The sequence below is a fragment of the Diadema antillarum genome, unplaced genomic scaffold (genome assembly GCF_040938485.1).
Source record: "Diadema antillarum isolate AM-2024a unplaced genomic scaffold, OU_Dant_1.0 seq00000451_RagTag, whole genome shotgun sequence".
Taxonomy (NCBI): domain Eukaryota; kingdom Metazoa; phylum Echinodermata; class Echinoidea; order Diadematoida; family Diadematidae; genus Diadema; species Diadema antillarum.
Genome location: NW_027271424.1, coordinates 280,238 through 306,869, shown reverse-complemented (window position 1 = coordinate 306,869; position 26,632 = coordinate 280,238). Strand labels below are relative to the sequence as shown.

The window sequence follows — 26,632 nt, the reverse complement described above, 5'->3', positions numbered from 1 at the left end:
CCGTATCTGGGGAAGTTTGACTTGCGGGGGAAGCAAATTTGCTACCCGGAGCTCTCCGCAGTTGGTCCGCACCTGACAGTACCTAGAGCGTATCTCTCCCGTATTTGCCCGGAGGTGCGCACGCAAGTCCGATTTACCCGCAGCTAAGTTTACAGCATGACCAAAACTTTTTCCGGGTGAGTCGTGGGAATTGCCTGCAGAGGTACACGCAGAACGCCAGTAGGAGGCCCTTAGAGGCAGCACCTCGCAGGCAACTCCCACGCAGGTATTTCGCAGTCCCCGTATGCGGCCAAATTAATGACATTCTGTGGTACTTCTGTGGTGCCATTCCTTCAGAGGAATTCCTTCACTGAGTTGTCGGCCCCACGCACCTGGCACGCAGGTCACCCAGCACACCAGCACGAAAAGCAATCGCAATAGCTCACTCGAGCCTTCAGCTCGGGTGAGCTAAATAAGTGTCTTGCCTGTCTTTACTGCAGGACCATATCACCTTAACTCCTTGACCGTATTATAAATCTCAAGCCCATGGGTTTTTAGTTCAGTTACCAAAATGTGCAGATTGTCCAAAATGTGCAAGCAAATCGACTTTTAACTGCACATTTTGGTAACAGTTGATCCCGTCAGGTATAGGTGCAATATCGGCACATTTTGGTAACTTGCACATTTTGGTAATTTACCAAAATGTGCCGTAACAAGGTAGCATATCTCCCTGGTCGAGTGACTAATGAAATCCGTTATCAAGTTTGCGTTCACTTTATAGACAGATATGCGAAACGCCACTGATATCGGGTACGAGTGGAGAGAATCTATACATGTGAGAATCAAGATACATAATGATAGAGGACAAAATTACTCGTGTTGGATTGCGCTCTTTGGAAGGAAGTCCAAATATTTATGAGGCATGAGGAAGAGATACTGGGAAGACTTGGAGGAAGAAAGACGGATGTCTCTGAACGTGTGTTCTGCACATTACACATACGCCCCTCCCGTCATCCAATAGGAATCCATCATTTCAGTAGTCCTATCCGCCACCCTGGTGTCAAGGGGGTAGTCGGCACCCGCGTCCGTCCCGCTCAAAATCGGCGTCGCGTTCCTATAGTAACGGCCTCGTCGGGCTCGTCCGCGCTTGATGCGCTCCTCAAGGCTTTCGACGCGGATTTCGATCTCGGTGGGGAAGTGGCAGCGGGCCGTGTTCGGGCAGAAGTTCCACTTCCACGTCAGGTAGGCGACCATGAAGAGCAAGGCAAGATAGGCCGTGCACGATATCAGAATCACTCCTACGGAAGACGGGCAAAGACGACATGGAAATAAATGAGATGACCGAACAAACAATAAAATGATGCGTACCAATCATCAGCAGTAACTGTTGTCTGTTCCTGAACTAGTGTTTGTTTGTTTGTTTTATACAGAGCTAAGTAAGAGGAAAGAAACTAAACCTGTCTTTCCTGTACACTTGTATTTCTTATATCTCGACGTCATGGAATTTGTCCTGTCGTCTACTATGAATTTGAAGCACGTCACCAGCTTTTCATTCCTGGTGCAGGCACACAGACTCTGAAACAAAACAAACGTTGCCATTTATAGTGATGATGATGCTTCAAATAATCTTCCCGTTTATTCTTTTTTTCCAGAGGGGCCCACATTCTACAAGCTCTGTCTTTTAGTGGGTCTCTCCATTTTTTTCGCACTTTAAGCAAGGTTATACATGTACTTCATTTCGACCACTTCTGTTTCTTTTTTACTACAATGCATAACTATAAGGTCCTTGATTATTGTACAGTCTTTTCATTACACAATGTTCTGTCTACCTTATTCTCTGTTATCAAAGGAAGTGAAACATGTTTTGTCGAAAAAATGAAATTAACTTTTGAATTTGAATGGTATTTTATATATGCGCTATATCTATTTCTTCGTGTTTTTTTTTTCTTCAGTTTCTCAAGACGCAGTGGCAGTAGAAGCAACAGCGAGCTGGATGTCGGAATATAGGTTGTGGGTTGCGTATAGAGAAAAACGACAGAATGAAATAAAAAATAGGACACCTGTTTTCAAGGTGTAAGGTCACCATTCAACCTCGTTGGATGATGGCTGAGATTGGTAAATACTTGGCATCAACTCGCTTGTCCTTTAAACGTGCCAAAGCCACTGTTGACTTTCTTCTACACAGACGTGACATATAGATCCAATGAACCGATATGGTAATTTGTCCTTTCAGCCAAAGTGCGTCACCTCTTTGTGAGCGAAAGCTCATTGAAACTTTTGGGAAAAGTGCAACTCTAATGCACAGTTAAGGGCTCTTAAATTGTCATTAATTTACGACATCGTTCGAAGATGAGTCAGGGCAAACTAAAATACGTCATGACCAAATCTATGACCAAAGACGCAGAATTATGACTTTTAACAAATATTTTTAAAAATGAAATAAAACAGAAGACAATAATGGGAGATGTGGTCAAAATTTCCCTCGTACTTTTATTTGTGAAAGGTTTTGTATTCCTTGGCCGAATTCATCATTGCACCAATTCCTTGATAAGTCATTCTTTAAGATATACTCGTTTACGTAAACTTTTGCCCGCATAAGTGTTCATTCATTACATCAGATGATATTGTGATTGGCTCTCTCAGCAGAAACAACATCAACAATCTACTCTATCGATAGCGATATAAATTCTATCGCGACATGATTACCGCTGATGAACCAATTGGCTTATTGACATAAACACAAACTGAAAAATATTGTTTGCTGGCTTGATTAAAACTTTTGGAAGCAGATCACTCAATTGGCATAGACTCAATAACAGGTGCATAGTCAGCCGCACACAGTAAGCCACACTTGCTGAGTGATCGCTGTTCGTGAAATGTCACCGAAAGAGAACAAAGTTAAGTGTCAGGGACTATGTCCAAATCCACATTATTGACATGTATATGATGTATTCATCCATGCATGGGATATACTCATCATATAGTATGCACGTACATGCCTGTATGTATGTAGGCCTATGTATGTATGTATGTATGTATGTATGCATGTATGTATGTTCAAATACATGTAAATACTGTATGTATGTATTGATTGATTTGTTTATTCGCCTATCTATATCTCTGTCTTTCTTTATTGATAGATTTATTTCTTTATTTGTTCGATTCATTAAACTTCCTAATGATTATGCTCAAAGGTTTCTGTCTTCGGAGAACCCTAAGGCCCCAACGCGACATGACAAATCAAACTTGAACTTTGATCGTATAGGCTAACTGCCATTCATTATGAGCCGAAAACAATGTAAAAGCGATAGTGACAGTATTAATAGTGTCCTTTTAATAGGCATCTTCCTTAATTCTCACCGTAAGACAAGGCCATACTCGCCGGGCGGCTCATCTGTAGTCTCAGGTTCTCATCGTCTAGAACGAAGATGCATATGCAGAAGAGAGGTAGAGTGAGGGCTGCGATGGAGACTAGGAGGGCCCAGCAGATTTTCCTATTCGTCAGCCTCGCCCGGGATATGTTCTACGAGGTGACGGCAAATGAAGGGCAAAGTTATAGAAAAATGTCTGAGATTATTAAAGGGGAATTTATCCACCATGGAGATAGTGATGCAAACTAATTATTAGTAAGAGTTCGGTTTAAGGAAAACTGGACAATCCGTTCAAAAGTTACGAATTTTTAGAAGTTTTGGTCAAGAAATTCATGTATCGTCATCGCTGGATAAGAAGGCTTCAAAAGTTCGTGTTGTCACAGCAATGGAAAGCTGTAAAGAAAGTAAAATTGAGAAGTCTACATTTTATTTTTCTACAATGACGAAAGTGCATTTTACTTGCCTCCTTCAGAAACCAGGCGGAATGATGTTGACCTTGATATTATATTATGCTCGGTACACGTAGAATGTACTTTTTTATGTGTTCTATTGATATTCCTGCGTTTGCTGTACCCAATGAAAATGTTTGGGAATAAAGTAGCCATGAAGAAGCATAATCAGCATCGCAAAGACCATGGAGGTGAAAAAGATTTGCTAAAGTCTTTTGCTTGTTAGAGTCTTTCCTCTCTGTCAGTTTCGTCTCACGTCATGATGTCGATCAAGATTTTCATATAATACATGGAGTTGATCCTTGACTGATCTTGAGATGCCCATATCTTCCAGAGTAATTCACAAAATATACAAGCTTTGGTTTTCTTGTGGACTTCTCTTCTCCATAGACAGTTAAACAATATGACTTTAATTGCTTTCTCAGCTCAAAGATAACGATTGCTATATGATTGTATCATGTGTTATTTGAATTTGTGTGATTCGAAATTCTTTACTCAACGTAAGCGTTATGTATATTATCTTGTATTACTTTATATGGAAATATTTTTTTTATTAAATTGAATTGAATTGAATTGAATTGAAATGAATTGAATTGAATTATCATGTACGAGGGCTGCATGCAAATCAAGCAAAGCTGCAGCCCTTCTGCGTTATTCATTGCATCACTGTTCTGTTGGACATTGTACAGGCAAGGAAGAAATGTATCGCTGTATATTCTAAAGGTAATGAAAAAACTCATTTTGTTAGCAACTAATGTTCATGTATACCTATTTATAATATTTTATTATGTATGGTACCATTAATGTATATGATATATGTTTATGTATCTGCATGAGCAATGATATAATGCAGGAACCAATAAAATCAAATCAAATCAAATTCAATTCAATTCAATTCAATTCAATTCAATTCAATTCAATTCAATTCAATTCAATTCAATTCAATTCAATTCAATTCAATTCAATTCAATTCAATTCAATTGAAAGAGACAGAGTGCAGCCGGCATCTAACACAGATTTTTGCATGCATTGCATGGACAGACGTGAAAGCCCGCTTTGAAAATTCTGCCATTTTTTAAATATTTTTTATCAAGCTTATTACCAAAAGTTATAGTTCCTTCTAAAAGACAAATTTTATAAAACATTTCACTCTTCAGCCGAAAGCTACTATCTTGATGAGACGCATTGCGATTAAAGAAAAATGATATTAATCTGTAGCTCGCATGACTTCAGAATTCTGTCAAGCTGGATCCTTTTGGAGTACGGTTCCCCTGCCTGCCACAGCTACAAATAGGAGACTAGAAATAAGCCTGTGTGAGCACTCTGGAGATTGAGTATATACAAATGTATACGCAAGCTGTGCTTCATCAGGGCCCCATTTTAAGAAGTTGTATGATAGCAAATCCAGCTTCCTGATTGGCTGTTGCTATTAGAAGTTGCCAGATGTTATTCTCACATCTCTAATGACATGGGGCCCATAAGCAAATGAGACTAACTGTGACATACGAATATGACGATGATGATGATGCTGAGAAGTGCATTGATAATTCCTCGTAGGTTACATAGTTTAAAATAACTAAAAAGAAAACTTGTCAAAACTTTTCTTTAAAATGTAGAAGTAGATGATCACGTGATCAGATCTTGACTTGGCTGTTAATGATTATTGCATGGCAAGCAAAACATTTGATGCGAAATCTCGTATACCTTCAGCGCCTTCAGCAGCGACGTCGCCTTCCATCCGACATCGAGCTCGTAGAGACAGAGTTCGCAGACAGTACTTCCCGACGTCATCAGCCACTTCTTCAGACAGGTAATGTGCACGTGACTGGCACTGCCGGTGCACAGGCACGGGTTGATGAGGGGGTCACCGATGGCGTCGCCCTCCAGGCAGATCCGGCACGTGACAGACCCGACGCTGCTGTCGACGAACGAACACTTCCGATTGCTGTCGGACGACGTGGAATGATTTTTGTTGATACACGAGTCGCTAATGTTGCAGCCATCATGCGAATGTTTCCGATCGGCATCGAAAGGAGATGAAGGTTTCCGAAGTGACGACTCCTGTTCCGATGGCGTGTCGAGCGGTATCTCGAAGGGAGCGTCCAGTACGCATTGTCCGTCCGTGATACTTGTTTGCAGCCCTACAGATGACGTTGATGTATGTTTCTCCTTCTGCACAAAGAAAAATAAAGAAAGATATTGATTGAGTGTCGTCCAAACACCTGTCAAAATCGTGGTAATTGCCGTGATATCGATTTGTGTATCACGACAAAGTATGACACCAATATCATCATGAAAGGATATCATTCACAAAAAACTCCAATAATAATAATAATAATAATAATAATAATAATAATAATAATAATAATAATAATGATGATAATAATAATAATAATAATAATAATAATAATAATGATAATAATGCATTTACATCTCCGCAAATTTGAATAGGATGAAAAGAAAAATGAGATGCACAAATTTCTCATGAGTGAATAATGATAATAACAACAATACTTCAGTGCTCCAATGCAGTGCCTTCGCTTCAGTATCATATTTTTGATTCATAAAAGAAAACAACCACTATCATCCTCAATGTCCTTCGGATACTTGGCAGCTATTTCAAACGGGAGGCACCAGTCATTCAGATATTCTGATCAAAACTGCTTATGATGATGATAATAATAATAATAATAATAACAACAACAACAACAACAATAACAACAATTATTATTATAGTGATAATGATATTGATAACAATAACAGTGATGATGATAATACTAATGATAATAATAGTTATAGTAATAATAATAATAATAATAATAATAATAATAATAATAATAATAATAATAATAGATACAGCGAATAAAGATACATAAAAGCCATTGCTCAGTGTTCTTCATGACATGTTTATAAGAAAATGATAAAGGTGGAAACAAGAATAGCAAGAACATTATATTTACAATGTTTTAAGATAGTGTGTTTGTCATTCAGCACAACACAGTTAAATGTAGGTTGTCTTGACAGGAAGGTGAACAGTTTTTGTTCTTCGAACAGATTGTCGAACATTGAGGTAATGAGTTCCACATCGGCGCCAGTCAGGCATGAGCACCCGTTCCCCCAGGATCTGGAGAGCGGAACATTCAACCAAGACTGGAAGTGAAGGATATCGTAACACCCGCATGGGTTGGTAATGACATTAACAAAAGCTTATTACACACGGGGGTCGTTCCTTTGATGATATGATAAACCAAAATAGCATTGTCAAACACAGCGATGAATACCACTTGCCCCTATGTTTTATATACTCGAACTGTCTTCACTAAATCAACGTGTATTAATGTAAGATTTGTAAGATTTTATTGGCTCTATCGACCCCCTCTCGGGGTATGAGAGTAAAAACATATTACAATACATGAATACAAAAATATAAGTGATAATGTATACGTACATGTAAAAATAACAGGTATAAATAAACATGTTTGCAAAACAAGGCGTAAAGGACGTTTAACTACTCTACCACTACGTGTACACACATTCACATCTACTTTACTTTCTACAAAACTACTGTCTTTCTTCTTTAGTTTTGAAGAAAACTGAAACATAATTATTCTGACAAATTTGGCTAGTTTTTTCAAATGGCAAGCATTAGCTGAATTGAATAGTTTGGCCATAACCATGTAATGCACTTGGTCTACTGGCCGTCAAGCTTGGTAAATCCCTTTGTGGAAAAAGGGACAAACAAAAATATAATGAAATTCATCCCCTATATCTGCAGATGAACATATAGTACAATGCAATTCATCTGTCAGGCTTGCATCAAACCTGCCCTTATTAATGGGTAATCCATTAGATCGACATCTGAATTTACTAAATGTAATATAATCTTTCTTACACAAGACCTGTAAATACTTCTCAAACATTATCCTTAAACATTCTATAATTTGTACAAATTCTATTTGACCATTTGGTTGCTCTTCACTCTTGACTAAACATATTATCAAAAAGTCTAACTTTTGAAGTGTGTGAAATCCATGCAGCACTAAATCCATCCCCTTGTGCTAACCACAAATTCCCTAGCCCAGCATAATCAAAAATATTTGCGATAAATAATAACCATTGTGATTTTGACGGGGAGTGTATGTCTCCTTGTAAATGCAGAAGACATTTGAAAATTGTACATGAGTGTTTGGTTTCTTTTCCCTTAACTAATCTCAACCAGAATCCAATCATTCGACATTTAATATGGTTCAAAATTACTCCATGTCCAGTTTCACCATAAACCATACAATCAGGAGTACATTTATTCACAAGCAAAACTTTTCTTAAGAATTTCCTATGGAAATCTTCAATTTGGTCTATGCACTCATAACCCCAGACTTCACAACCATAGAGTAAAACAGGTAAAACAAGATGATCAATAGATGGCACTGTGTGTCCACAGAGAGCTGTAACTTTTTAGCCTTGACCAACATGCTATAAAGTACTTTTTCAGCTTGTGTGATTTGTTTAGAAATTGCCTTTTTTAAACTACCACTATAATTAAATTTAACTCCAAGGTACACAAAGTCATCTACAACCTCAATTGGATCACCAGCATAAACAGATTCAGGAATTCTTCTAAAACCTTCCCACGGGAGAAAATAATTTTAGTCTCGCTAGCATTAACAGTTGCCCTAAATCATGGAATTCCCCTGATGAATATACAAGGTTCTCCCAGTTTTAAATCATTTCGTATAAATCTAAATGAATTTGATTGTTATCAACTATGTACCCCGCATGACTAGTTTATTTGACTCGGAATTGTTCCTGTTTCGCCCTACACCGAGAACATACGGACATGCTTTCCATTCATTCTATCCCCTCCTTTTCTCTCTCTATTCGCTTCCTTTCCCTCATCTTTTACTGTTCTTTATACTGGGTGATCGCACACTACGTGTGCTTGTGACGTTCTGTTTGCTGTGTGTTTTTGTTCTGTGCCAGTGTGAGTGTTTGTGCGTCATGTTACCAATGATATTATGACAAGTGCACGTATTTTTTCTTTTTCGCACTGGTTGATTAGCACTTATGTTTACTTATTGTGTGTGTTTAGTATGAAAATAATGTGTTGAAAACAACCCGCCAATATAAACATCTGTCCGCTAAATATCCTGTTTTCACTGAAATCAAACAGAGAGAGAGAGAGAGAGAGAGAGAGAGAGAGAGAGAGAGAAAAAAGAAGTCTTTCTGACCAAATCGGCGTTGTTTTAAAATAACCTACAGTATATGGCAATAATGACTGTCAAAGTGGTTGAAGCCTTTACTGGAAATCGTGACATCATCTACTCATGATAATAAATAATGTATTTACGTGTCTCCTTTGATCCTGGATTACCCTAGGTCCTATATTCATCCCCTCCCCGATGAAACAAAAACAAAAAACAAAAAACAAAAACAAAAACAAAAACAAAAACAAAAACAAAAACAAAAACAAAACAAAACAAAAAGCATCTCCTCTTAACAGTTATTTTACCAATTTTTTTCCGTCCGTTCTCAGAGCCGTGCTGTATTCCGTATTGTTTGTTTGTTTGTTTTTATTTCTGCATTCAATCAGATACAATTTGAATACAAATTTCAAAAAGTACAAAGACAAAGAATAGCAAGTGCAGTGAAATAAATCGATAACAGTACACAAATAGATGCACATAGGTGATTACATTGAGCAATGTAGATACACAGAAACATAAAATAAAATATACAGTATTTTTCAGTAAACAACAGAGATCATTGAATGCAGGAGACCACCATCGAAAATAGAGATTGACAAAAAAAAAATGACAATAATTTAACATAGATATTTGTTATCTTGATTAGTTTGGAGAATATGATTGTATCTATATGACTAACGGAAAGATGACTAACGGAAGATATTTCTAAATGAAACAAATCCTCTGTTGCAGTCATCTGTATACTTTGCCTACTTGGCCTATTATTATGTCTTTTATTTATCTATTTATCTATTCATTTATTTTTGTTTTTGGAGAAGGGATGGGATGCAATAATTGAAGACAACGTGACATTCTAAGTTGCGACTACAATCCACGTATTACCTCTGTAATGTTTTGCTCTCAACAACGTATACATTCACTCACGATGTAGGCCTATGTAAAGGAACACAAACTATTACTTATACATTGGTCAATTGTACTTTCCAATGAAAACATTTTACCAGTAGGCAGTCGCCTTGCAATTTCCTGACAAAGTTTTGAACCAGCTGGGTCACTTCGTTCGTGTATATATTGTGGTATTGTGCACGCAGTTACAGGTGACTGTACTGTTGAAAATGGCATGACCTGCTGTGAAATCTTGTAAAATCTAAATCCAGCACCCCAGGATGTACTCGCTGAAAGGATATATTGCGTGCTAAATATTTATATGGTCTGGCAGAGAACGCGGACAAATCTCAGATGAAAGATGCGAAATTATATGAACGGTATTTTGTAAAGGTTCGCCCTTACACGCAATCGAGATCATCGCAGTGTCCATCAAAATAAATAATCCTTCGAACTGGGACTTAGAATCTATGTTCGAGTATAGTCATTGATCAGCGAAGCATATACAAACTAGTTGCGGTGATGATATTAATCAACTCACAATTCTCCGATTAACAAGTACAGAGAATATCAAAATTGCTGTTAGTCAATAACTCCTTCCATTGATATATGTGTCGTTATCATTGCATCTTCTTCTTTTTCTTTTTTTTTTGGGGGGGGGGGTTGAAACACAACAAAGAGTGATGACATAGGCCTATATTGCTGAACATTATTTTGTTAAATTGCATGTAAACTTATGTAAAAAAAATGATCCCATCGTCGTAAAAACAGCAAGAACTGGACCAAATTAGAACGAAACTAGGTACTTGCACGTTTGGTCTACTAAATATACACATGGAGCTACTCCATGGTCTAGGCTAGGTTTTTAAACTCGACACATAGAAAAAATAATGTTCACGTGACACTAGGGTCAAGTGAAAGTCATGTAGCTCTGTTTATCAGGCCACTACATGTGTTGTACAGAAGCAACTGCAGAAAATGCATTGTATCTTTAAGGTACGGATAGTTTTGTTTTTCTCGAAACCTTCGCTGCTTAGTTGATTTGATTTTGCTTCTTTCATTAGAAATGATTAGCCTTACCAGAGTAACTTCCTATTAAGATGATTCCGAAAAGTTTGTACTGTCAGCAGATTAATTTTGGCTGACAGGAAACAAAACTTGGATGACGACCAATGGGAATGAGGTCCGCCGTTGGTTTGTTGGAGTGTCAAAGTGACTGTCAGTGTGCCATTTTTTACCATTTATTTTATAAATGTATTTATTCATTATCTATTTATTTCTATATTGATTAATTAATTAATTAATTAATTGATTGATTGATTGATTGATTGATTGATTGATTGATTGATTGATTGATTGACTGACTGACTGACTGATTGGTCAGTTGATTGATTGATTTGGTAATGCGAAGTAGCTATTTTGTCAGCCCTGTCACTTGCCTGTTAGATTTCGGTTCGGTATAGCAGTCTATCCCTTCCAATGCAGCAAAATGAACACTGAAGGTATTCCACATATATTGTGGACGTCTGTAGCAATGTAATCATCTGCGATCATTTCTTTCCTTGCAAATTTACTGTGGTGTCGGCATGTCAAAGTTGCAGCAGGCATACAACGAAGTGCACATCATTACGTATAGTCACACATGATTATCAATCATGGGAAGGTTTGTGCCATCCCAGCAAGAATTAAGCTACATAGCATACAGGATGATTACGTTCCATCGCTGTGATTAATTGCAGATAAATCATGCCTACTGTCGCATTATCGTACTCAAAGTGAAAGTGCATTAATAAGATAGTGGAAACTTAGAAGCGAAATAAATACCTTAACAAGAGGAGTGAAACCAAATACTCGATGTTATACTTTTGCTATATGAATTTCTGAAAACGGCAAAGCAATGAATGTTGTGTCAATTGGCATGGCTTACAATATTACCCGAACTCTCGGCTTAATCAGCGTATCGGATAGGTCACAGAAATCGCAGAATCCTGTCGGTTTATCTTGCATGCCATCACTGACATAATGAGAGAACACACATGTATGACACGTGTCCTCAAAATCAACCGATCACAAAGTCGATGAGAAAATCTCCCGGTAAATGTAACATTTGTTTGTTTGTTTGCTTGGTTTTTTTTTTGTGTTTTTTTTTTTTTTTTTTTTTTGCTGCATGACAGAACAACCGTGTTACAGTAATTATGCTATGATGCCTAGCTCTGTCTTTCAGATATTGCTGCCTATAAAAGTCCCCTTTAACCTTTGTGTTTTCAAATCACATGATCTCTTGCTAAAAAGCTTGATTACGTGCTAAGTCTTTTTGATTGGTTATTACCATGATAATTAATGTGTTTCTCATCATATTAAGTGCGATGACAATGAACTGTGTTGCACCCCTCGCCCTTCCCTCCGCTCCCCTTTCCCTCCTCCCCACTCCTTCCATCAAACTCACAGTTCCGTTTAAAGGTCCACCTAGGCAAACTTATCACATACTCCAGGAAGGCAAATGTCCTAGGCATTTCTTGAGGTAAACAAACAAGACAAAACAAAGGCCAAAAAAAAAAATGAAAAACCACTCTCCTTCCAGAGAAGATGATATCAACGACAATCAACTCTGAATTGAATGAAGAATTGAATTCATATTCCGGAGGTTCATTGATCCGGAAATGGAAAAAAAAAGTTTGTTATTCTGAAGTTTTGTAATGCCGAAGGTTCATTATAGTATGTACTTTTTTCCATTTTCGGATTAACAAAACTTATTTAATTTGTGGATTTACAACAAACCTTCAGAATAACGAACCATGATATCATTTTTCGGACCAACGAACTTTCGGAATAGCAAACCTGCGGAATAACGCCACAAATGATCAGATTAACGAACCTTATTTCAATTTCGGATTTACGAATCTTCGGAATAAAGAACATCACGTGGTTTTCACTGATTTTCACATGTTTATTTGTTACAAAGCCATGGATAGCTTAATTTCCGAGATTTTTTGATAATGAAAACCAATGCTGACCTGTTTCAAAATATTTTGCGACAAGCATGTATCTCCAACTGTACAGCTCGTGAAAAAAAAGATTAAGAAGCTGAAAATGGTCTTGCTCTGAATGTTATTATCTTATGAAGGGTTTTCTCCCTTTTTTTGTGAATAAAGATGATTTGTCAAAGAGATGACACCTTTAAGCATTCCCGACAACCTTTTGCACGAAGAACATATCCCCCACCCCCTGCGACACGCGAGCTGGCTGCGGTTTAGCCAACTTGTAAGCCACGCACACGCACAGAAACAATGATGATAATATGGGAATTTTGGCACAAACAAAATCATAGTTAAACGGTCATGGCACACGGTCTGAAATGAATTGACTTGCGGGACATCAACACAATACGACACTCGACTATCATAATTCAATCATGATGCCAGAACTGAGGGGGGAAAGGTTCAATGGGACAGGATGGTGATGACATCATCAATGGCGACAGAATGAATAGAAGAATTAATTGGCACAAAATAGAAATTGGGGAAAATGTGTGGGTTCTTATTTAAAAAAAAAGAAACCGGTGGAGGGGGAAGTAAATGTTATGCAAACATATTTTGGCCTTTCTTCAGTGTTCTGTGAAGATTTTTGGCAGATCGATATAACTGACAAAGCTGCAATTCATTACACTCCCACTTCTCTTCCGATGTTATTGAAATCACTGCTGTTTTTCTAAATCGATGATGAATTCCATGATGGAGAATGGGGGAAGGGTGGATTCTATATAATTATTATTATTATCATAGTTAAACTACTTTTTACTCAATGTCATCCAATGGTCTTGAATCATCATCTTCAGTGGAACTTAAAGAGTGGCTTCTGTTCCACCAGGCGCATTCAACTAACTTAGCATTACCAAAATCGATTATCTAGGACAGAATATTGTAAAAGGACATTTTATTATAGGGGTGTCGTGCAATATAATAATCTCCCTCCTAATTTTAAAGTTGTTTGTAGTCCTGCCTCATTTTCTAGTACGTTAACGTCATTTGTTCCAGATTTTTTATAATCCCTCCATAGTATAAATTCATTATCTTTGTAGTTCAGCCAATATACACTTTTTCTGTTATCAACGATATAATTTTACAGTTTGAATCTTTTTATCCCAATATCAATTTCAAGTTAGGGCCCCATGGAAGAACAGCCATGTCGTCGTATAGACAGAGCTGAATGGGCGATCCTTTCGTAAATAATATTATTCATTGCTTGTTTTTCTTTCTTTCTTTCTTTCTTCCTTTTTCCTTTTAATGTATATCCATTTTAAGGACTATATTTTTCTGTTGATTATATGTTTGTATATTGCCTGTCATAATTTTACTGTATACTCTTTTTGCATGAATTTACGGTGAATGAATCAAATCAAATCAAATCAAAATCTGCTCGTTGTTAATGTTGATGGGATTCTCTGTTTATGACGGGAATTTTCATTGATGATTATCATATAGCTGTTCAGGAACTTATCAGTGTGATCATGCGGCTGGACGCACGGAAGGTGCTGAAGGGATATAGGGGATGTGCTATCTATATAGATACTATTAAAGAGAATATCGGACATATAGAATGAAACAATAATGATGATCATTCATGAGTAGCCTCACAACATGATTTTTTTTGGTTTCATTTAAGGGAAAACAGTCGTTCAGTCTGAACCCCCCCCCGTATTTTATGCGGTAACTCTTTTCGTTGTTTTGTAAATGAGTATTCAGAATTGATGAGAACCACAATGCCTGCGTTCTGTAGACATATTTTGTATGTGTGTGTGTGTGTGTGTGTGTGTGTGTGTGTGTGTGTGTGTGTGTGTGTGTGTGTGTGTGTGTGTGTGTGTGTGTGTGTGTGTGTGTGTGTGTGTGAGTGTCTACTTTCTCCTGGTCCCAAGTTTGAGTCCTGCTGAGAGTGAGAGCATCATTACTATACTATTATATTTCTTATTATTATTATTACAGTATATTGTTATCATTGTTATCAACTATAACATGTCACGAAAATTGTTGAAATTGTACACAATAACCATACTGTGTTATGCCATATTTTGCACAAACAATATTAATGAAATTTCTGCAAATTTATGTAAGTGCAAAGCAATGCCATATACAGGGAATATAATTGATCAATGATGATTTCTTATTATGGATGTTGCAATCATTAGCTGTCTTATAAACAGGGTCAAGAAGTAGGGGATAATGGATGGATCACAAATCATAGATCCTTCATCTATTTGATATATTTTACTGGTTATAATAAACATGTATTTTGTATGCAAGATGTAATCTAATTTTACATTGTTATATATTATCTATATTTAATATCGTATTCAATTTTATACTTCGACTACTGTTTTAACCCATTCGTATTTTGCATTGTGTTGTATATATATTGTATTGTATTGTATTTTTATGGATGTAACATTGCAATGTTCAAAAGTTGCTTCAAATTGTAAACTGGTTATATAAACTGCTAATCGGTGTTTCTTTTTTAAATGTAATACTGTACATGGCTCTCTTGTAAAGTATTAAAGAGACTACCCTGTAGAAAATGTAGAAAAGAGCGCAGAATATATATATGACTAAGAAATATCGAGATCAGGGCCTTTAAGAGTGGTGCGCGACGTCGGTAGGGGATAAAGCCCCCTTTTCGTGGATTAGTCCTCAATCCTGCTAATCCACAGTCATCGCGTTCGAGTTTAGGAGCCTCTAGTGATACAGAATGTCTACGACCCGACAGGGGGATTACCAGGCATAGATGTACGGCATACCGCGACAGAATCGAATCCATCGAAATCCTGCCAGCTAATTGCCTTGCACAGATGAAAAGAATTATCAATAATCACGACCTCTCATTATGCATGCACAACACACCGACGTAACATTCGAATCATATTTTGTCAAATATCAGCGAAATACTGCTAGATGACAATTCAATTCTTTTGTCAGAAATAAGTTATCCATATTCCAGCATTGTTTTGAATTCCGGCCATGCATTTGCTTGGTCTAATAAACCGTTAAAAAAACTCAACTCAAATGAAGAGCATGACGCTTTGTTACTGCTATCCATCACGTATAAAACCATAACAGATAAATCCTATATTAGCAGCACTTTATTACATAATTAACTCTAAATGTTGCAGCCATATTACTTCTAAATTAAAATACTGCGATACCCGTGTTATTACTTTATGTTGGGCAGGTTATTACTACTTTAATGTACGGCTGGTAATAGAAGTAAAATATTGTACTATAAGCAATGGTCGAACCATCATTCTACGCATATCATACAGCCCATGAGTTCGACACTAGGCAAATAAAGCCCATGAGGTCGACACTAAGTAAAAACATAATTAACTCTAAATGTTGCAGCCATATTACTTCTAAATTAAAATACAGCGATACCCATGTTATTACTTTATGTTGGGCAGGTTATTACTACTTTAATGTACGGCTGGTAATAGAAGTAAAATATTGTACTATAAGCAATGGTCGAACCATCATTCTACGCATATCATACAGCCCATGAGTACGACGCTAGGCAAATAAAGCCCATGAGGTCGACACTAAGTATAAACAGCCCACGAGTTCGACAGATACAACATGGGTCTTAGTTTGTCGGTCTCGTGGGCCTTGTTGGCTTACTCATGGGCTGTATGACTCGTAAGCTGTATAACTCATGGGCTGTATGACTTGTGAGCTGTACTCGTGGGCTGTATGGCTCGTGGGTGTCGGTCTCGTAACGTGCACCCGTTCTGAAGGAACTTCCACTTGAGCTTAAATTTACGGCTCTCATCCCGACATTCTTCTCTTATTCAATTTCACGTATATACAGCGATACAAAACAATGACCTCTAGAATCTGTGTAATCAAAAAGACGAGGAATTTTGTTTTATCATTTCGCGGTAATTGCTCATTGTACTCTTCAAGTTTCGTTACATGCATGGGATTATAATGCCTTCATGATAATGTCGTCATAATTACTGTAGCAAGTGACCAGTAACGATATTGAAACATATTCTAAATTGCATTATCATTATGATACAGTAATGTATCATCTTACTTTCTATACGAAGCAGGGAGGTGAGACCACACCTCCCTGCTAGAAGCAAAGTCCACGAATGGAAACACTCATTCGCAATTCTGTGTGTCGTTAGATAAGTCTTTCGAGTAGTCAGCTGTTTGTGGTTGGACACAAAAGAGGGGACTCCCCGAGCTGCATAGGAAACTCAAACAACAGGAAATTGCTCAAACTTAGTTTTCCATACAGCACTGAACGCCTCGAGGAGGGTCAAACAAAGCAAATTACAAACACTAAGTCAGCATCTATAGTCCACTGAGTTTTCACTAATTCAAGATATTACCCGTTTGTCATCGATTGTTTCCTTGTTAGAGCCCCTTAAGGATGAATGTGATAATAAGTTGAGTAAGTATGGTAACCTCCTTCTTCAAGCGCTCCTCCAAGAAGAGCGTTTATTGTAGGCCTACCTGGCAACTGGCTGAAGAATCTGTATAAAAGCATACTCTTATACGAAGAGAAAAAGATGACGACTTCTCGCGGTTCAGCAAGGAGAAATCAAAGTTACTTTTGATTCTGCATTTTCCCTTATATACAGCAAGACTTTGTATGTCCTTCAGGGTTATCATAAGCCCATAGTTTGGGCACATTAAACTTGTAATAATGATAATGAGGATTTAACAAGAATCCACCTACTTAGATGTCAATGGTCCTTTAAAACGTTCCAAAAGAAAAGCAAAAATACTCCGATGTAACAATTTTAGCTTAACGTTTGCTTATAGTCAAAAGGGTAAATGCAGTTGGTATTCGCAAAAACATCTGCAAAACGATGGGTCACCTTTTAACGCAATTAATGATGGTGAGAATAATCAGAAACACACGTTACAAAGTGTGAATGTTGTATCTAAAGCATCAACATAAAGTGACTTGGAATTGAATAAATTGAATTAAATTGAACTCGGAAAAGGAAAAAAAGATGTTTATCACTCCATAAGTGTTACGGTGCCTCCGCAGTATACCCGAGGCCTACTAAACACGGGCAAGGATATTACAGGCATGACAAGGCTCATCAACCACTTTCTAAGAATGATAATGATAATAAAAAAAATAATGAGGACAGCGTGGTATGAAATAAAGGTTTAGATGGAAAAGGTGGAAAAAAATGAATAGGATCACTTTGGAGGTGTGTACCAGGGAAGGGGAAATCATGGCCAAATCGCCGTTTAATCTCCACATTGGTTGAAATATAAATGATGGTTGATGCGATACTGAAGTAAATATGACTTGGGTAAATTAATGTTCCTGTCGTAAATCATTTGGCCGTCAACATTATGCAGGTATAAAATCATCACAACAATGTCAGTTGCCTTTTACACATACGTGCAATCAGATAAGTTGGCAAAACATTATGCGCAAGTGAAAGCCCACTCCATTCATGTTCAAGTTGACTTGGGTAGACAGCGACAAATGAAACTATATATATGTATATATATATATATATATATATATATATATATATATATATATATATATATATGTATATATATATATGCATATATATATGTATACATATATACAATTATATATATATATATATATATGCATATATATATATATATGTATATATATATATATATATATATATATATATATATATATTTATATTCATAAACGTTACCACGAAGGGAACAGGGACATCAGTTGTAACCACTAAACTAAGTAGGAGAAACGTGTAGTGCCCTCGTAATCATACGAAGTCTGTCATAAATTCATGCATATAAATACACTATTCACATATAAGTATATTTTGGACGATAATGTAGAAAACTGCAATAGATCCCAGTTAAAGGAATTATTGCAAAGTTATCAAAATTCTGTGACAACGTAAAACGAAGTATATTTCCTCTTTTTTCATTAAAGTTCATTAAAAAAAGAAATTCATCTCATGACTCATGTGGGGGTAAAGTGGAGGTATGTTTAACTAACTTGACAGCCCGTTCACGCTACAGCATACTTAAGGCCCTATGCCAATACTAAGGCAAGCTTTATCATCTAAAGGTCACAAAAAACATATTTCCCCTTTGAATGATCGACTGATTTGATTTGATTTGATATTTGGTTTGATTTGATTATGTTTCTGCAAGAAAAGAATGTAACACAAAGTTAAAAGAACAAAATCATTGAGTAGCACTTGAACATTTTGATAGCTATACTATTCACAGGAAGTCTTTTGTCAACTAATCTTCATCATCATCATCATCATCCTATCTTTTTAACGTAAAGCTATATACGGCTGAATTAATCATTAATACACAATGTATCGGTGCTCGCAGATCGCTGTTCCCATAGAAATATCACAGAGGAATGTCATCAGTCACTTAAATAATCATAGATATCGGGCAGCTGTTGAGAATAACGATAAGCGGCAAAACAAACGGACAAGTAGACAAACAAACATGAGACATAATAAAGGTCCGATAAGATTTCGTACAGGCACATTACTGATTAAGTCAACAATAATGCTAGAAGTGGATATTACCTCTATGCTATGCATACGGTGTTGGAACTTAATGAATATGAGGAGAATAAAAAACAGATTCGCCTCTATAGGGCATTTAACTTCTTCAAAATAGGCCAACACGTTTCTAATAATATATAAGGGACTAAAGATTATTTTACTTGCCTCAGGAGTAACGAACTAAAATACGATTCATGCACGGGCAATGTATGAGCTCTGGACTTTGTCCAAGTTGTTAAAAACGCTCATTTATTAATATATTAGGGGCACTATATATTTATTGCCAGATGAAACTCTTTTGTTTTGATAATCACATAAAGGAAGAGCGATGCGTAAAAAAGGTACACCAAAAATATCCATGACACAATAATGTACGAGACGAAAGGGTGCTTATAACGTTTATTTGAGCAGACCATAAAAGAAAGTAGAAGTGATTCAACCAAAACGTAAGCAATGACAAATGTTTCCATGGAGTATGTCGGAATTTCGCTTTTTCTCTTGTGGAAGTTGGAGACAACGGTCACGTTATTGGTTCATAATTATGCATATACGTTACGGCAGAATATTTAAGTCACAGTGCACATCAATGAATTGTTCAGAATGTTTGCTTGATTTAAGAGTATTGCGTTTATCATTACTTAGAAATGAACTGAATTGATTCATATAAACGTTTAAAATTCACATTATCTTTACCCGTGAGAGAAACTTATGACACATAGTGCGTGGGTTTTATGAAGACCGAGTTTTAGAGCCGCTTCTCTTTCTCAAATATAGAGACCTGACCACTCAGTTAAAACAAAACAAAACAAAACAAAACAAAACAAAACAAAACAAAAAACAAAACAAAACAAAAACAAAACAAAACAAAACAAAACAAAACAAAACAAAAAACAAAGCCTGCACAATAACAGTTATACCAGTAGGCCTACCTGTCCCAGTGATTCAGTGCATGATTCAAATTCACTCAAGTACTTAAGTATGAGGGTGTTATAACGGACTTGGTATAGTACTTCCTGCCCCTGCCCCCCCTTTTTTTTATCGAAGTCACCCTGTGATAGCATGGCTGTGTTCAATTTGAATAATCATTTTTCTTTTGATATGCTTTGGAGCTCCGAAGTGTGTGCCGCCTGTAAATGCAAAGGGTACTGTATACGTGATGCTGTTCTCTGAAGTTCAGAGCAGCCTGCATGCAGTGACTATTGTACCCGTTCTCCTCATCCTGTTCCCCTCACTAGGTTTTTGTTGGGACCTACACTCAACAAGCTTTGCTTTTTAGTAGGTTCCATCGTATTTCTCTTCGCATCCTTTACTTTGATTGAAAATGACACATCGACCGTTATGTATTACTTTTGTATTCCTATTTCTTCATGTATATATCCAAGCTGAACATTCTGTATTATATTCTGTTATATACCATGTATTTTCCATCGAGAAATACGAAAATAAATTGAAATTGAAAAATTGAAAAATTGAAATATAAAAATGAAAAACTTCCTTTCACGTCTGTTTTCTCCTCTTCCCGACTCCACCCCGAAACAAAGCGATAATACCAGCGAACAAGAAAGAACCTACAAAATGAAAGGACTATCCCGTAATCTTACGAAGATACATATGGGCCAACCAGCAATTGTACAAAATGACATCAATAAGACACTGTATGGATTGGTGTTCATCCCATCAGGGTTAATCCTGCGTGCGCGTGTATCAGAAGCGGTATTAACATGCGAAAGTCGTATGACGACGTACAATAACAAGAGTCAAAGTTATCATTATGTGAGGCTTTGGTGTGAAATTAACTATACACAGTCCTGTCGTTGTACAAAAGATGCTAGTGTGGAATATGAGCGGGACGCAGAGTACCCCCTCCCCTAATTCCACCATCACCACCACACCACCACTTACGCTGTCATCTTCAGTGGATCTTGAAGCAGAATTGACACTAATGTGAAAACAATGAGATAAAGTGTACGTCTAAGTAAAATTAGTTATTAGTAAAATTAGTTAGTAATTCTAGTTAATCATCACTATTCTCGTCATAGTATATAAAATCACTTTGAAGTCAGTTGCATTGTTGTCTTCTCGTGTTGTATATTCGCATAAGCTCAGCAAGCTCTGCTACAGATCCCAAGCAAAGATCATGTTTGTGATCATGATCATTGTTTGTTTGTCTTTTCCCCACTTCTACGACATCTTGCTACAAGGACTAAACACAGAATGATGTAGGCCCTAATACCAACGGCATCCGTATATACGTACCGTATCATTACTGTCTGCTCGCATTTTTGTTTCCTCGACGACATCGAAGGATCCGTCAGACGACGTCTTGAGCTCGTCATACTGCTTCTCATCGTTCGTCTCGTTGTTGTCGTGCTGGCTCGTCAACATCGAGAACTGTACCGTTGTCGCTCCCTTAGTCGACATTGTTTCAGGAAGTCGATGTCTCTAACGACGACACTTACGATACTGCCCGTTCAAAGAGGGTCGATATCTGTTTTGACGGTCGTTCCGTTTCGAGAGTAAGCTTCTGTCAAACTAGTGCAGTACTCTATAAATCGTTGTATGCTAAAATCTACAACATTATATTCCACCAGAAGGTCTCATTGTTGACGTTTTTAACTTTTGATGGTGGCATGATCTCCGCATGTTTAAAGGCCAACGAGGTGTGTTTTTCCGCTGGTACGAAATACCACGGCAAGAAGCATCGACGCGGGAGTTGCACACCTGTTGGTCCCGTGTAATCTGCCAAAAGATGTAGACTTCACTTCTTTCGTGTTTGTGTCGGGATACCTGCGAAGCAACCTGAACGACGGTTACTCTAACTATTCCGATGTGACATTCATAATGATACCCCCTGGTTAACGGCATGGGATAAGTGGCAGAATTATTCGGTTGTCGGTTCTAGAAGTACAGATTTCTGGCAGGGAACGCACAGCTGTTTGAGACTGTCGTCTGCTACGATAAATAGGTACACCGGTACACGGTATTATCATGTACGTAAACAGGAGCACCAAACGCGCAGGGAAGCAGCTAATCACACATTGACAGAACGCGCTTTTCCGAGTTGTGTTAACTGTCGCTAATGTGCGTCCTTGTCTCTGATAACACAAGGCAAATGACCTTCCGGTTTCCCTGGTGACGTTATTCCAACTCTATCTGTCAGTCAAAAAGAACGAAACTTTGAAAATGTGTGTACGAACTTCCTGTAATTCCAGATGGAAGTTTACAAGAAAGCACCACACATGAGGTCCAATAAAGAACGATAGCACAAAGAAGAGACCCGATAGAAGCCAGGAGAACCGATGTCAACAAGACGTGGAATAATAAAAAAAGTACCCGGACAACTTAACATCTCGTCGATGACCTGTAATAGCCGTCACCTTGTGCGCTGGTCTGGGCGAGACAAATCCAAAGTGGAGCGGGTACAAACTAGTACATGTACATGGGAAAGAAGCTGACTCGGCAATGAACAGTATTCAAATTTTGACTCACTACCCGCAACGCTATGTTGTTAATTCGATGTCGAACATGTAATGACCGCATCCTCACCATTAAAGTGCTGGGGCGTTGTTAACAGAGCGCAATGCACAACATTTTCCTACATCATTGGCTGAAGCCAGAATCACGTCTGGTAAACCTCTGATCCGCTGTTTTTACATGACAGAGATCTAACTCCAACTGCTGTCTCACTTTCTGTTTATGTTCGCCCCACTTTCCATTCGACCCCCTTTTTTTTCTCAAAGCATTTGCGTTTTTGTGCGCTGGCAACGGACCACCGTTTATCAGTGTCCTAACAAAATGAGTACGCATACACTGCCGACGCAGAAGTGACACAATGCTAAACTACTACCAGTACTTTAAGCGCGCTTTCGGGACTTTTACATGCTCGCCATGCACATAATGCAAGATACATGTTGCTATATGTCACTATCACCTGCATTGCCTTCTCATTAATCCTACTTAAATCGAAAGAAAGAAAGATAAAAAAAAGAAAGAAAGAGAGAAAGAAAGAAAGAAAAAGCGGGAGCATTGTGTGGTGTAGTGTTTAAGGGATTCATGAATGATTAAAAGAATATATCTTATTTGCAAACACACACACACACACACACACACACACACACACACACAAACGCACAAGTGCACCAGTATGGCTATGCTATAAGGTGCTGTATATTGATATGTTCCTTATATGCATGTATCATTATGTAATGTATGTATATGTATATATGTAATTCATGTATGTATGTATGTATGTATGTATGCATGTAAGCCCTATGTATCTTTGTGTGTATGCATATCATGCTGGTGGCGGTGGCCCGGTGGCCAGGGGCCACTAAAAATCGATGTCGCGGACCACCGAGATTTCCGAAAATGCTATATTTTTTAGTGGCCTGATCGGGCACTCAAAACACAAAATGGATTTAAAAATGTTTCCTTTTATTTATTTTATCACTATAAATTTGCTTTTTGAGCAGTTATTTTTTTTTTTTTTTTTTTTAGTTTTAAAGATTTTAGTGGCCCGAACGGGCAACAGAGAAAAAAAAAATAGTGGCAAGCCTTATGTAATGTTGGTCGATGCATATGCAACACTTTGAATGTAAGATCACGGAAGGAGATATAATAGGCCTAACTCTTCGGTCAAGAAGCGAATTTATGACTAACAATCATAATTATATAAATGTACAGATAGAATTAATCGTTTCTGTATGCATTCGATGTCATACTAGTAATTGTGCACCACCTTCTCCACACCGTTATGATATCTCTCTTTTTTTTTCTTTTTTTTTTTGGTTATCGTTATTTTGTTTAAAACCTTGCACATTTCCCGTGGGGATTGATTCTTATGAACACTCCACGATGAAGCAATATCTAGTATTGGAGTGGTATAATACTTAAACGTAAATTTTAGCAGCCGTTTGTGAGTATTCATTTTCAGTTGCGTGTATACATGGAATTAGAGAGGGCTCTGCTTTTAGTGTGTGTTGTATTCAGAACTTTCAAAATAACTGGGAAGCATTCCAAGTGTTTACCCGTCAGTTGCTGTGGTTATTCTATTTCTTCTTTTTTTTCATGCGGGTTGAGTTAAGAGTAGAGTTTGCTGTACGTTGGGAAACACGCAGCCGCTCTATGTTGTTTGGCAGAGAAGTAGCGTTTCAGCTAACTTTGGCGACAGCCTCTGATATTGTCTAAAAGTTCTCAAGGTGAACTCAAACACATTTACACACACACGCGCACACATACACGCACAAATAGAATGATTCGGCACATACTCAATATTATTCCTTCCCCCCCCCCCCCCGCCCCACTATCTCTCCGGACATGGCCGTGCATCGATCTCCCTGTTTCATTTTTCCCCAGTTTGAAGAAGACGGAAGAGGAGAAATTTGTTCGTCTGCTTGTCTGTTTGTTTGTTTGTTTTGCACATTAAAACATTTGAGATGATAATTAGGTTTAAGCACATACAAGTATAGTAATACGCAGCACCATCGAAAGATGCAAATTCAACGTCCTACAAGGCGGATCACTGTAATGCGGTGTGGGTAGCGTTGATTTCCACACTCTCCTTGAGTGTTGTTTAATTATTGTAACATTAGGTGTATGCTCTCTACAATCTTCAAACGACAGCTTTAATAAACATTTTTTTTTCAATTGTAAAAATGAAAAAAAAAGAACAAACACACACCAACACTGAGAAAAAAAAATGAGAACAAAAGTTGAGAATAATTGCTCAACAGAATTGAATCACTTGATCCAAAGAAGAAGGAAAAACAGGGGAGAAGAAGAAAAAGAAAAAGGAAAGAAGAAGAAGGAAAAGAAGGAGAAGAAGAAGAAGAATTTAGAAGAAGAAGAAGAAGAAGAAGAAGAAGCCAAGAAGAAGAAGAAGAAGAAGATGATGATGATGATGAAGAAGAAGAAGAAGAAGAAGAAGAAGAAGGTCACTACACAGGTTCAAGATACCACTATTTTGTTTTTCCGGTTCTTTGCTGGCACTTATTAGTATTTACTGCTCGGTTCCGTTCTGTTTTTCTCATAAAAAGGAGGTTAATTGAATAAACTGGTGTACTATTGAATTAGAATTTCTCATGTTTTTTTTCTCTTTGTATTATGTTCCTAATAATCACTAAACAATGGAGATAAGTTATTACACATGTTCGACATCAAATAACAACGCGGTGTTGCGGGTAGTGAGTCAAAATTTGAATACACCTCACTGCAGAGTCATACATACACTCCGCCCTTACTCGTTTTCTTGCCCATATTAACTGGAGTGGTAAACACCGTATTCAACAACAGGGGCGGATCCAGGAATTCCGTAAAAAAAAAAGGGGGGGCGCAAACAATATTTCTGGTGCTACTTCCGGGTTTCATCTCTCTTTTTTCCTTTTTATTTCTTTGGTTTTAACAACAAATAAAGAGGGGGGCGCGCCCGGTGTGTCCCCTCTGGATCCGCCACTGCAACAAGAACGGAAGAACAGAATAGATAGTTGGGACTCAGTTTTCCGATTACGAAAGGGGAACCTGGGTGATAAAAAGGGATGGAAGCAGTTCAACCCTGGATCACGGTCAGCATGAAAAGTTGACGATTTGATTCAGAAGAACAATGAACTGAAGAGAGGAATTTAAGTACCACCATCCAGAAAAGGGCAAACTCGCGTAAAATAATAAAGATAGGAGTTCTTATTTGCCGTGGTTTTGTTTTGTTTTGTTTTGTTTAGTTATTTGAGATACTTGTGATGGTTTCGGAAAAGATTTTAGCAGTATGCTATTTGTTGCATATACTGAGTTTGAATTCAATGAGAAAAACATCATTTTCAATTTGTTTTAAGGTCATCACCAAATAGAGAAAAATAAAATCTTTTTCAGCAATACAGAGTAGGCTACTTCACACGTTAGATTTCAAGAAAGATTTTGGAAGACGTCAATCATATTCTATTTTGTCACCAAACTGAATTTCAAATATATCAAATTAATGAATATAGATATGTCTTTTTAGCTTAAACTCTTCACATATTGAATACATACTGCGCACTTTGTGAGGTCATGCAATAGAACTGCACTTTATGGTTCAAAAGGTCATGTGAAGAGTGTTGGTGATTGCAGTATTGCAGAGACTTATTTCCGACACATTATTTTGGTATCTAATTTCGAATTCCTTTGCAAGTGATTATCATTATTTTTAATCTTACGTCTGCC

The 26,632-nt window shown here is 37.4% G+C and overlaps 1 protein-coding gene across 1 annotated transcript; it reads right to left on the bottom strand.

Annotated features, from left to right (window-relative positions):
* Positions 1–969: 969 nt before the first annotated feature.
* On the bottom strand, positions 970–21,862 carry LOC139732814 (uncharacterized). Its single transcript, XM_071643655.1, has 4 exons — positions 21,698–21,862; positions 5,504–5,971; positions 3,340–3,502; positions 970–1,277 (listed from the first exon to the last, which is right to left on the bottom strand). The coding sequence occupies exons 1-4, from the start codon at positions 21,860–21,862 to the stop codon at positions 970–972; spliced, it is 1,104 nt and encodes a 367-aa protein (XP_071499756.1).
* Positions 21,863–26,632: the final 4,770 nt, after the last annotated feature.